The sequence below is a fragment of the Emys orbicularis genome, chromosome 3 (genome assembly GCF_028017835.1).
Source record: "Emys orbicularis isolate rEmyOrb1 chromosome 3, rEmyOrb1.hap1, whole genome shotgun sequence".
NCBI lineage: Eukaryota > Metazoa > Chordata > Testudines > Emydidae > Emys > Emys orbicularis.
The window spans coordinates 17499089-17513229 of record NC_088685.1 but is presented as its reverse complement, the minus strand read 5'-3'; the positions used below and the strand labels follow the sequence as shown (position 1 = coordinate 17513229).

The 14141-nt window shown below is 44.3% G+C and overlaps 1 protein-coding gene across 2 annotated transcripts in view; it reads left to right on the top strand.

Moving 5' to 3' along the window:
• The window catches only part of RCAN2 (regulator of calcineurin 2), a 148401-nt gene that overhangs the window by 77975 nt on the left and 56285 nt on the right, over window positions 1-14141 (top strand). Inside the window, exon 1 of one of the 2 annotated variants that reach the window (XM_065401172.1) lies at window positions 13450-13536. The exons of the other annotated variant lie outside the window; for it this stretch is intronic. Within the exon in view, the coding sequence (XP_065257244.1) occupies window positions 13450-13536 (87 nt within the window). Of the gene's footprint in view, window positions 1-13449; window positions 13537-14141 lie in introns of those variants that run through there. 2 annotated transcript variants of the gene reach the window in all.

Sequence of the window (14141 nt, the reverse complement as noted above, 5' to 3'; positions counted from 1 at the left end):
TAAGAAAAGCCAAAAAGGAGTTTGAAGAACAGCTAGCCCAAAACTCAAAAGGTAATAACAAAATGTTTTTTAAGTACATCAGAATCAGGAAGCCTGCTAAACAACCAGTGGGGCCCCTGGATGATTGAGATACAAAAGGAGCACTTAAAGACAATGAAGTCATTTCCGAGAAACTAAATGAATTCTTTGCTTCGGTCTTCACGGCTGAGGATGTTGGGGAGATTCCCAAACCTGAGCCGGCTTTTGTAGGTGACAAATCTGAGGATTTGTCACAGATTGAGGTGTCACTAGAGGAGGTTTTGGAATTAATTGATAAACTTAACAGTAACAAGTCACCAGGACCAGATGGCATTCACCCAAGAGTTTTGAAAGAACTCAAATGTGAAATTGCGGAACTACTAACTATGGTTTGTAACCTGTCCTTTAAATCGGCTTCTGTACCCAATGACTGGAAGACAGCTAATGTAACGCCAATATTTAAAAAGGGCTCTAGAGGTGATCCCGGCAATTACAGACGGGTAAGTCTAATGTCAGTACCGTGCAAATTAGTCGAAACAGTCGTAAAGAATAAAATTGTTAGACACATAGAAGAACATAAATTGTTGGACAAAAGTCAACATGGTTTCTGTAAAGGGAAATCATGTCTTATTAATCTATTAGAGTTCTTTGAAGGGGTCAACAAACATGTGGACAAGGGGGATCCAGTGGACATAGTGTACTTAGATTTCCAGAAAGCCTTTGACAAGGTTCCTCACCAAAGGCTCTTACGTAAATTAAGTTGTCATGGGATAAGAGGGAAGAGAAGATCCTTTCATGGATTGAGAACTGGTTAAAAGACAGGGACCAAAGGATAGGAATAAATGGTAAATTTTCAGAATGGAGAGGGGTAACTAGTGGTGTTCCCCCAAGGGTCAGTCCTAGGACCAATCCTATTCAACTTATTCATAAATGATCTGGAGAAAGGGGTAAAAAGTGAGGTGGCAAAGTTTGCAGATGATACTAAACTGCTCAAAATAGTGAAGACCAAACTTCAAAAAGATCTCACAAAACTAAGTGATTGGGCAACAAAATGGCAAATGAAATTTAATGTGGATAAATGTAAAGTAATGCACATTGGAAAAAAAATAACCCCAACTAATACATACAATATGATGGGGGCTAATTTAGCTACAACTAATCAGGAAAAAGCTTGTGGATAGTTCTCTGAAGACGTCCACACAGTGTGCAGCGGCAGTCAAAAAAGCAAGCAGGATGTTAGGAATCATTAAAAAGGGGATAGAGAATAAGATGGAGAATATGTTATTGCCCTTATATAAATCCAGGGTACGCCCACATCTTGAATACTGCGTACAGATGTGGTCCCCTCATCTCAAAAAAGATATACTGGCATTAGAAAAGCAGGGCCGGCTTTAGGCACCGCGGGGCCCGATTCGAAGGAGCTGCCGCCGAAGTCCCGCCGCTGTCTTCGGCGGCAGCTCAGTCGCTGCCGCGGAGGAAGGACCCTCCGCCGAAATGCCACCGAAGACAGCGGCAGCGACGCCGAAGACAGTGGCAGGACTTCGGCGGCAGCTCCTTCGGGACGTTGCGGGGCCCTCTTAGGGGCGCGGGGCCCGATTCCGGGGAATCGGCTGAATCGCCCTAAAGCCGGCCCTGAGAAAAGGTTCAGGGAAGGGCAACTAAAATGATTAAGGGTTTGGAACGGGTCCCATATGAGAAGAGATTAAATAGGCTAGGACTTTTCAGCTTGGAAAAAAGGAGACTAAGGGGGGATATGATAGAGGTATATAAAATCATGAGTGACGTGGAGAAAGTGAATAAGGAAAAGTTATTTACTTGTTCCCATAATATAAGAACTAGGGGCCACCAAATGAAATTAATGCAGGGCCGGTGCAAGGAAGTTTCACGCCCTAGGCGAAACTTCCACCTTGAGCCCCCCCGCTCCGCCCTGAGGTGCCCCCCCCCCCACGGCAGCTCCTTCCCCCTCTTCCCTGAGGTGCCCCCCCTACGGCAGCTCCCCCCCCCGGGGAGCCGTGCGGCAGCTCCCCTCCCCAGCTCACCTCTGCTCCACCTCCTCCCCGAGCACGCCGCCCCCGCTCTAATTCTCCTCCCCTCCCAGGCTTGCAGCGCCAAACAGCCGATTGGTGCCGCAAGCCTGGGAGGCAGGAGAAGTGGAGCAGCGACAGCGTGCTCGGGGAGGGAGCGTAGCAGAGGTGAGCTGGGGTGGGGAGCCCTGCAGCAGCTCCCCTCCCCCGCCCTGAGGCACCCCCACGGCAGCTCCCCACTCCCCTGGCCCAGGGAGCCGTGCGGCAGCTTCCCACCCCAGCTCACCTATGCTCCGCCTCCTGCCCGAGCATGCCGCCCCCGCTCTAATTCTCCTCTCCTCCCAGGCTTGCGGCGCCAAACAGCTGATTGGCGCCGCAAGCCTGGGAGGAGGGAGAAGTGGAGTGGCGACTGCGTGCTCGGGGAGGGGGCGTAGGAACGCTGTTTAAAAAAAAATTGGGGGCACCGCTTTTTGGTGCCCCCAAATCTTGGCGCCCTAGGCAACCGCCTAGTTTGCCTTAATGGTAGCACCGGCCCTGAGTTAATGGGTAGCATGTTTAAAACAAATAAAAGGAAGTTTTTCTTCACACAGTGCACAGTCAACTTGTGGAACTCCTTGCCTGATGAGGTTGTGAAAGCTAGGACTATAACAGGGTTTAAAAGAGAACTGGATAAATTCATGGAGGTTAAGTCCGTTAATGGCTATTAGCCAGGATGGGTAAGGGATGGTGTCCCTAGCCTCTGTTTGTCAGAGGGTGGAGATGGATGGCAGGAGAGAGATCACTTGAACATTAGGTTAGGTTCACTCCCTCTGGGGCACCTGGCATTGGCCACTGTCGGTAGACAGGATACTGGGCTGGATGGACCTTTGGTCTGACCCAGTACGGCCATTCTTATGTTCTTATGGTGGATTCTCCATCACTGACCATTTTTAAACCAAGATTGGATGTTTTTCTCAAAGATCTGCTCTGGAAAAGCAATTTGGGGAAGTTCTATGGCCTGTGTTATACAGGAGGTCAGACTAAATGACCACAATGGTCCCTTCTGGCCTTGGAATCTTTGAGACTGCCAATAACACTGCTATTTAGTGTCATTCAGGTAGCAGTTTGTGTTATGTGAATGCTCTTCCACTTAGAACTGGGCTGAAACCTCAAACCTCATTTCGGAGCCATTGCGAAAGCTTTAGGCCTTGGCTACACTGGCAATTCACAGCGCTGCACTTGCTGCGCTCAGGGGTGTGAAAAAACACCCCCCCTGAGCGCAGCGAGTGCAGCGCTGTAAAGCGCCAGTGTAATCAGCGCCTGCAGCGCTGCACGCTCCCTCGCAGCGCTGCAAGCTATTCCCCTCGGAGAGGGGGAGTACTTGCAGCGCTGCGAGAGAGCTCTCGCAGCGCTGGCGGCGTGACTACACTTGCGCTTCACGGCAGCGCTGTGAATCCGCGAGTGTAGCCAAGGCCTTATATTCCATTACACGTTCCGAAGTCATCTAATATTCCTTTGTGCTCTGAACACTAATCTAGAACCTCTGCTGTTATATCTGTAATTCTCTAAGTGGGCAGATATTTCCCTGTGCTCTGAATGGAGGTGAGGGTGGATAGCTGATGGTGCTAAATGTAAAGTGGGAACAATTTGTTTTTCATGAATGCAGTGGGAGAAGTGAATATCTCCATTTAAGAATGCCTGAAACTAAATAAATCCGTCATCTCCCCCTTCCCCTTTAAAATATTCGGGCAATGAACAATGACTGCATGAAGCATTGTATTTAATATTTCACCGATTCATTAGGTGTTATTTGCTGTCTGACAGCGTCCTGTGTGATAGTTTATCTTTTTCCCTTGAGCTGGCTTGATTTTGCTGGCTTGTCAGTAAGCACTGTTTTCTCTCAGAAGGGCCATTAAATCTCTCACCTGCATATCCTGTGCCGAGCTGCAGTTAGAAGATAAGGTCTCTCACAGCTGAGAGCATTGGTATTCCAACCTCTGTCAAGGGCATTCTGCCTTGGGAAAGCATCTCAGATGACAATGAAAATAAAAAGACCTTTTAAATAAATATCCTTAATGGGTAGGGCTGACACAAAGCCACAAGAAGGCAAAAGTAAATGGAAGTGATTTTAAATAAATATTTAAACAAAATTAGATCCCCCAGTCATTAACAGAATTCATCAATAAATTTGAATTTGACAAATATATAAATACATTAATTATTGTTAGTTAGGAGTATTACAGCGGTGTCCGTAGCCCCGAACCAATATCAGGCACCGAACAAATATACAATAAGAGAGAGTTCCTGCCCCGAAGAGCTTATAATCGAAACAGACAAGACAAAGGATTCAGGAAAGGTGTGCTGACCTCTTGTTGAATACCTTGGCCTGCACGTAGGATGTCTATGGCACAGCCAAGATTTGAACCCAGGCCTCTTGAGTCCCAGTCCTGTGCCCTAACCAAAAGACTAACCATCCCTCCCGAAGTGAACTGAAATCCTTTTTTATCTACCATGACTCCTAGTTTATATCCTTAGGGTTTTGGACAGCTCCTGCAGCAATTGATGGTCCTAGTGACATCTCGAGTGCAGTTAAGAACTGCCCATCCTGTGCTGTTTCAGTCATTATTTTTAACTGAATTGGGGTAAACAAGAACCCTGAACTGGGATACTGGAAGGTAAGAGACAGTGGGGCTGTTTGTATGTAGAGATGAGCCTGAGCTGTAACATTCACATCTGGATTTTGAGCACTCCAGGTTCTAGGCATTCAGACCCATGGCTTGTAGTAACTGTAGTTTTTAGGAACATAACCAGATAAATTTCTTTTCATGATTTCAGTAAGGGCTGGCTCTAGCCCTGGAGACCATATGTGTTTTCACACAGTGCTCCATGTTTTGGGAGACCTTGCTTTTAAACAACCTCTCCCACCATCAACCCAGAACCTTTCCCATCTGCTGGCTTGCTGCAGACTCCTAGCTCTCCAGCCTTACCAGATTAACTGAAAAGGCTCATTTCCCCCACTGTCCCCAGTTCCTGAAGCCCATTTGACCTCCCTTCCGTACAAAATCCTTCTAACTCTGTTGCTGTTACAAGCACCTTTATACCCCTCCCTCGATTTGTAAACCACTCTCACAGCCCCCCGATGGTGAGAGCGTCTGCCTGAGGTGCTACGTATCGTATATGGCACAGTTTCCCATAAAACCAAGGTCCGGCCTTGATTTCACTTCACTTTTAGGCAGCCCCTCAGTTTTATGTGCTTTTGGTATTGCGGAGTGAACTTGTACATAGCGCATGCTCAGCAGGTTGAGTTACTAACTGTGCTTTGATTTCCTTTCTTTTGAATAGTTGTGTAAAGATGAAAAGAAACAGAAAAGCCAGTAGATTAGAAGGCTAATATGTACATCTGGGAGGTAGGGAAGTATTATCATCCCTGTGTTCCAGATGGGGAAACCGAGGCACAGAGCAGCAAAATGATTTGCCCATGGTCCAGAAGTCAGTGGGATTACTCGTGTGTAAAGTTAAATAGGCATGTAATCTGCAGGATTGGGGCCTTGCAGTATAAGCCATTTTGGATAAAGACTGTGTGTTCGGTAGTTGCAGTCCCTAACAAAATGTTGCTCATCTGTTTTATGGAGGACCTCTGCTCCTTGTGTGTGTGTGTGTGTGTGTGTGTGTTTAATCTTGGACTACCAAATTCCTTTTCCCCTCTCCTCTTGCTCCTCACCCCCATCAGTTTAAAAGTAGGTTTGGAGAGCTATAAATGCTCTCATAACAGAAATTTCCTGAGCTGTAAAAGAGCTAAACATTTCTTACCATAAATAAAGGTTCCAAAATTCAAGGACAGCCAAGGCACCGTGTAGCTAAGGATTTTGCAAGCTCTAATGTTCCTGCAGTCAAAAGCTTATCAATTTCAGGAGATCATTTTAGCATTGAGTAAGCTTTTTTTTTTTTTTTTTCCCCCTGGTCAAAATTCTATAATCTGTTATAAATCTCAAAACCTAATGATTAGAAATACCAAGCATTTCTAGCTGGGACACTCAAAAAGCCTTATGATTATTTGTTTCAAATGGAAGTGGAGCGGAGAGACGCTTTTTTCAGTGTTCTTGTCAAGCCACAATTCAATGGAACTTTGGATGGAGGGACAGTTGCAGCTAGCAAAGATTGATGGTATTGTAGGTGCTGGATACACAGCTGCTGCTTGCTTACCATGAAATTCCAGTTAATATATTCTGGCCTGAGAAGATTTGGATTTGACGTACAATTTATCTAGTTAGCATCACTGAAAAAATTCAGAGATGCTTTATTTGATGTCTTCTTTATTGATGGTCTTCCTGTAAAAGTATCTCGCCTCTGGAAATTCGTGCAAGCTTGATAATACTTCAAAACTTAGAGCAAAAGTAGTCCCATACAGATGGTTTCTTCCCGGGCCTAATTTATTATGGTTTTAGCCATTTACAACATTCCTGGAAAATTGACTAATGGGCTTGGATCTGAAGCTTTTTGGCCTAGGAAAAGGTCATATCCAAGCAGAGTTAGAATCCACATGTAGCAACCTAAAAAGAGACTTAATTGAATAACTCAGTGTGGAACGTTCACTGGCCATTGTGCTTGGCAATATGGGTGGGGCAGGGTCTCTGGGGTGGTGTTTTAGCCAACAGTGAACCCATCCTTTTAGTATGGGGAAAGCTCAAGAGTGGTTCAGAGGTGTGTTTATGGATGCCAAGAACCCACTGTCCCCACATGCTGATCCTAAAGAATGCAGCCAACTTCTAAGAAGAATCAGTTAAATGTCCTTGCCCACAACGAGGAAAGAATTGCACAAAAAAGAAAAGTAATGAAATTGAGAGCAAAATTCACCATTGCCTACCAATAAATAGTACATCTGTCAAGGCTGATTCCCCACGCTGGCACTTAGAGTGCAGAAGGTGGGGGCTCGCAAGAACTTTAAAAATTAATACTTGCCACTCCAGGCTTGTATTAAACTCCCAAGGTTACAGCTTTTCTCTGACCTTGGATTGGTAGATGCTGCCACCACCCAAGTGCAAAACCCCTTTGAGAACCCAGGAAGGTGCACTTGGGAATTCCTTCCTGTGGGGTACCCTCAAGCCTTTTCACACACCCCCACCCTCTGGGGAAGAGTTGAGAAGAAAAACAAAGGAAATCAGCTGTTGCCACCAGCTAATTAAACAACATGTGCACAAACCTCTTAGGACACAAAAATCCAATGCTGTTCTTAAAAAAAAGGTAAATTTTATTAAAAAACAAAAGGAAGAAAATACATCTGGGAACTTAGGCTATTGCTAGATTTAAAAAGAGCAACTACAAGAATTAAGCATCAAGAATAGTTTTTTGAGGTCCATCTTAAAGGTTACAAGCAAAAAAAAAAAAAAAAAAGCACCTGGAATTAGCACAGAGGAATCCACAAGCCATAAGAAATAAAAGGGATAAACCCAATCACGTCTTCCTAGACATTTCCTGATCTACTGACATATCTGGGGTTTTAGATGAGTAGTTTCTAGGTAAGATACTGATGATTTTTCATACCTGGCCCAAGCTTCTCACAGCATAACTGCTCCCTGTCTGTCTCCCCGAGAACAACAGACAGACAAAAAGGGAGTTTTGTTTCAATTTTAAAAAGTTCTAGATTTCCCATTGGCTCTTTTGGCCAGGTGCCCACTCACTTCCTTTTACCTATGCATCGCAGTGAGACTTTTAACCCTTTACAGGTAATGCAAGTAGAGAACAGCTACTTAAGAGGGATTTTATAGCTACTGGCTGGCTGGGTGTCCATAAAAGGGAGCTACCCCTCCTTCATTTATCACAACATCAGTATACAAGTTATTACAAGATGGGGCCTGTTCAGTGTTTTGATATTTATAACACACACAGTGACTTTTTATATCTACTATCTATTTTATCTAGATAAAGCTGGAGTATTTTTAATATTTACAATGATTGGGCTTTTGGGGGGGAAAGCAACAGACATTTATAAAAGTCTGTTCCTGTGTGCAAGAAAGCCAGGGAACTTGATGAACTTCTGCTCTCCCCTCATGTCCCTTGCAGTGAGTGAGTGGGAGGGGAAAAAAATCCTTAACTGTGTGCTCTGCCACACACCTGAAAGACTCCATGATCCATTTGTGGGATTCCGTTCAAAACTCAGATGGACAGCTGGGGCATGGACCATTTTATTGTTTTGTGTTTGTAGAGTGCCTAGCAAATGGGACCCTGGTCCAGGACTGCGGGCTCCTAGGCATTACCATAGTATTACCGCCATTCGTAATAATGTGCACTATTCTCACATCCTGAGAGAGACACCATTGCACCCAGGGCCGGCTCCTGCATTTCTGCCGCCCCAAGCAATCGGTGGCGGCAATTGGGGGGGGAAAAAAAAAAAGCCGCGATCGGCGGCGGTAGTTCAGCGGCAGGTCCTTCACTCCTAGAGGGAGTGAGGGACCTGCCGCCCCCGAATTGCCGCAGGTGCCGCCCCCTCCCTTGGCCGCCCCAAGCATCTGCTTGTTAAGCTGGTGCCTGGAGCCGGCCCTGATTGCACCTGTTCATGAATGATCAACAGCAGATATTTCCAGTTCCCATGTATTGTGTTTCTGATACTGGTAGTGAGACCCGGATATGATAAGATACAGATACCTCCTCAGAGATGCTGAGTGCCTTCCATTCCCATAGGGCCAAATCAGGGACAGTTTGTTTGAGGACCTCAGGATTTGGCCCATTTACTTCAATAAGAGTTGAGGGCACTAAACACTTTTCTATCTCAGGTCTTAAGCCCTCTAGGCACTGCTTATGTTTATCAACTTATGGTTTAATTGCAACTGTAATCATTTTTTCATATTATTTATCTGTATAGCAATTGTGCCTTAGAGCCCCAGTCATGGACCAAGGCCCGAAAGGTGGTCTCTGTCCCAAAGAGCTGATCTTCCATTGTTTCTTGTTGTCTAAGCTCTTCTGTTTGAAGGCTTGGCCATGATTCTTCTCTCACTCTGGTGTAAATCAAGAATGGCTCTGTTAGTGTCAGTGGAGTCTCACTGGTGTATGTGTGTGTGGGGTGTGTGGAATCGGACCCCTAGAGTTTTGGTGTTCAGCAATACTGCAAGTGTTAAAGCCCATTTGATGATTTCATAAGGGCATTCATAAAAACATCAATCTTTTGACTGCCCTTACCCAGACTAGTTTCATAGGAGGTCTCATTTTCTTTTAATTTCCACCCCTGAAGCATCCACACATGGTGCCCATCTACATCAATGCACAATTTTTCTGATGGGGAAAGCAAGAAATATTTATGGGAAACTTTAAGTGACTAATCAAAACATGTTGGGAAGGAACTAGGAGAAATGACAGAGGGACTCATTCAGCATCTGGTAAGAGGGTGCAACTCCATTGACTTCATTACATTGGCTGCCTCGTGGTTTCCAGATGGAGTTTAAGATGTTGCACTGTAAAACCTTCAGTGGCTTTGGAGAAGCCAACTTGAGAGATGCCTCTGTCCCCTGGTGTTACTATCAACATTCTGAATAGCAGAAGTGTGAGATCTGGAAAGTTTGTGGGTTAAATGAGTAGGGGTTGAAATCTTATGATGTCTGTTACCTGGCCATAGTTGGTTGTGGGAGTTTGGTGGTGGAAGTCTAAATATTGTCAAGCCATCAGTAAGTATTTTTTATTCTTATACAAACTGAAGTAAATACATTAACGATCTGGAATTCATTATGTTAATTAAGACTAGACAAGCCTGTAAGGAGAATTTCAGAGAGGCCTAACAAAGCTTGGATAAATGCGGAGCATGATGGAAGATGAAAATTAGTTTTAACAGATGCAAGGTGATGCACATTGGAAGAAGTAAGTTGAATTACTCATAAACCCTGCTGGGTTTTATATTAACGTAACCACTTGGCCAAAAAAAAAAAAAAAAGCTGGGTGATGCTGTAGACAGCTCAGTAAAAACATTTCAATATGCAGTGGTATTCAAAAAGCATACAAGATGTTTGATTGTGTTAGGAATAGGCAAGAAGAGACAGGAAACTAAAATAATTAAAGGCACAGAAAGCTGCCCTTATGAGGATGGAGTGAAATACTGGGACTGTTCAGTTTAGAGACAAAATGTATAATAGGGGTATAATAGAAGTACAGAAATAAATAACAGGATAGAGAAGGTCAGTTGGAACTCCTATTTACTGATTTTCATAATAGAAGGACAAGGGGACATTCTATGGAATTGAAAGGGAACAAATTTAAAACTTTTAAGAGAAAATAATTTATTATACAACATATAACCTGTGGAACTTATTTCCATAAGATCTTGCCCCCTCACCTTTCTTGATCACTGTGGCCAATACACTCTCCTTCCTGTCACTCAGGTCCATAACCTGGGCATCATCTTCGACTTGGCCCTCTCTCTAGATCCTCACATCCAGGCTAAATCTTGCCTATTTTTTCTGCATAATATCCCTAAAGATCTCTCTCATATGTTTTCTATCCATCCACACATCTAAAACTCTTGTCTAGGCTGTCATCATTTCATGTCTCAATTACTGCAACATCCTTTTTCTCTAGCCTTGACAAATCCAATTGTGCCCTGCTCATATCCATTCAATATACTGCTGTAAAGATCTTATTTATAGCCTGTCGCTTTGACTATATCACCACTCTCTTTGCCTCTCTCCAGTAGCTCTCCTTTTTCCACCACATCAAACATAAGGTAGTTTTGTTCACTTACAAGGCCCTCCATGGCTTATCCCTATTCTACCTATCATCTCTCATTTGCTATCAAAATGCCAACTCCCTCCTGGGATCAGCCAATAATGCCAGTCTTCAATGAGCATCTTCATGCTTTCTGCCATGCTGCCCCTCATGCCTGGGAGGAGCTCCCTGTAATCATCCACAAAGCCACCCTATTTCCTCCATTCTTAAAAGCCTCTGTTGTCATGATTCCTACAAAAAAACTCAACAACGGTTAAACTGCTGGTGTGCTGAGACTGCTGCCAATCATACTGTCTAACATTGTCTCATTGATTTCCTTCTGCTCCCCAGTTTCTGTCTGTCTATATCCACCCATTTTCTCTTGCCTTATACGTGGATTGCAAGTTCTTTGTCGTAGGGACCGCCTTTTTGTTCTGTGTTTGTTTGGCACCTAACTCCATGGGGTCCTGTTCCATGACTGGGGCTCCCAAGTGCTATCACAGTACAAATAAGAAAGGATAATAATGATGAGGACAAGAACTTAGAATAATTCAGAAAAGGAGTAGATAACTGTAGTAGTGAGGACATCCTCCTTATATTAGATAGGGTACATTTTTAGAAGGTTATATTAATTATTATACATCAGGGTATAAACTAACCACGAACTATGGAGGTCCGGAAGAAACTTAATCTATGAGCAGGTTACTCTATAATTAACTACTGTGGGATTTCTTGCACAGTATCTGGTGCTGGCCCTGTAAGGGACAGGATACTGGACTGGATGGATTTGGAGAGACAATTTGTTGCAGGTATTCAAATCCAGCATTTTGGTACAGAACTATTTATTTCCCCCAAAATGTGTTTTAATTTGGAATTTCATTGTCTTTCTGCCTGTGAACCTGATTTATCCTGGAATCTTGCCTTTAGGCTTAAAACAAAAACTGTTTCAATTGAGCAGACATGCCAGCAGTGGACGTTATTTATGGATCAGCACAGATACGAAACATTACCCACCCTTTAATATAAAAACCTCAGGAACAAAAAAACAACTTGAACTATTGCCACAAACGATGGGATTAGCTATCATTTATATTTTACATCAACAAGGTGATAGTCTATTTATTTGTGTTACTGGATCGACTAGGAGCTCTAATCATAGACCCCGTTGTGCTAGATATTCTGCAGGTGTGTGATGGGGTGTACGCTGAGAGTTAAACAGCTCTGGGCCCCGAAGGCCCTACCCAGCCGCACCTGCTGGCCAGGCTCACATTGGAGGCAGGGCTCAACAGGGAGCAGCTCAGCTCAGTCTGGGCAGACTGAACCAAGGAGCAGTTGTGCACTGCCAGCTTCTGCAAAGAAGCCATTGGGGCTCGACAAAGCTGAGACCAGTCCCCACTGCCGAGCCGCCATAGGCCCTTCACCCCACAGACACTGGGAACAACAGGGCACGGTTGATAGAGGAAGTTTCTCTGGAGCGGGATCAGAGAGAACTCCAGGGGGAATCCCGAAACAGACCAGTGTCACTGACTGAGGAACCAAAGCCAGGGTAGGAAGCGGCCCAGGGAACCGGCGTAAGGGCACCCGCACCTAGGTCACATATTTGAGCTACTATTCACATGGTCCTAGGCTGGAACCTGGAGGAGCAGGGGGGGCCTGGGTTCCCCTCCCCCTGGCTGTTGACGCTCGTCACTGGGTGTTACAGCCCAGACCACCACCACTAGGCTGTGCCACCAGGTTCGGACTTCAACCCCCTGACAAGGCGTCAATCAACTTTCCTTCACTGAAGTCAAAGGGGTTAAACTGACTTACACCAGGTGAAGATCTGCCCCTGTATGTTCATTAAGGAACAACTGTAAGGATGGGTAAGAGAATGGTGATCCAGTGAAGAGTCCTAGTTTGAAGAGAGTGTTTCTCCTTCCGGTTGTTTTTTTGAGAAGGGTGCCAAATTCCTGTTCGCACACAGCCAGCCGTTACAACTGTCTGGTTTTAGTTATTGCTACCTGTGTGTACAGATACAGGATCCAGTTTTGCAATGTGCAAATCACCCCTTGCAAGGTGGCTGGACCACCTTCCACTCCGATGGGTTGTATTCTGTAGCTTTTCCAATACAAACATGCAGCTGTTAGGGTGGGGGGGGAAATCGACATCAGAATATTAGCATAAGCAGTACAGTAACAAACAAAAACCTCGGCTTCCTCATTTCCCTCCCCCTCCCCCTTTTTATTTTTAAGGGAGAGTAAATAAAATCTTCCGTGCCCATGTTCAATGCTGAATTAATTTACACACAGAGTGGAGCTTTCAGTGTCAGAAGATCTTTTTTTGCCAGCATAAACACTCCGCTGAAACAGCAGCTATGACTCAGTTGCCAGTGAATTCTGCCTGAATTGATTCAGTCCGAGTTCAGACTTAGCACATAATCATGTTCAATTTGATCCACTGTGCTGCCTGGAGATAAAAGGGTTGGGAAAAAAAATAGATTTAGCTTATGTCAGTCTTTGTGATGATGTCATTGCCAGGAGAGATGGAATAGCGCTGTTACTAGGCTGTGGCTGCTCAGTTGGTGGGTGCACTAGGCAGAAAGAAGGAGCGACTCAGTTCAGTGCCAAGAGTCTGCTTCAGAGGCTTACGGCTGCCGTCAGCCTTGAAAGCAGAATTTTGGACTGTTCAATAGCGGTATTGAATCAGGCTTTCTAATCATTCATAACTCTGAGGCTGCCTAACTCTTTGTGTACAAGAGGGGGGGATGCCAGCCCGTAGCATGGACTGTGATGTCTCCACTCTGGTTGCCTGTGTGGTGGATGTGGAGATTTTTACCAATCAAGAGGTTAAGGTATGCACCTGAAATCCGTTTGTTACAGATCCTTCTTGTGAGAGCCTTGAGAGTAATAGGAGTTGGTGTAGAGCAGTTTAAAAGAAGTAGGCAGATGAAATTCTAGTAAAAACACATGCCATGCATGGATATCTTAATTACAGCAAATGAGAGAGACTGATGATTGCTTTTCATCAGGTTTTGATACGCTAACAAAACCGCCTTCTGTTTACCGTTTAATGATACAGGAAATATGTTGCATAACTGAAGTCTGCATGTTTCATCTTGGTAACAAAAAATGACTCATTTTTAATTTCTCAAAGGTATTTTTAATCCAATGTCGCTTTCATAGCTGTAAGCTGTCATCAATACCAATTTCTGCTTGACAATTCAGATATGAAAACAGTGCATTGGTTTGTGTCTTAGCCTTAAGTGGCTCAGTTTTTTCACACAATTGAGTAGCAGCAATTTATTGTGGTCTTTGTGATTCATTTTTTAGAGTCAAATCAAGTATTACATTTTATTAAAGGGTTAAAATGTGTAGCGAGTATTTTTGGTGCATCAGCAATGTAGCTGTATGTAAAAAGCTGGGCAACTTATGTATAATATGAATGACTTGAAACCAA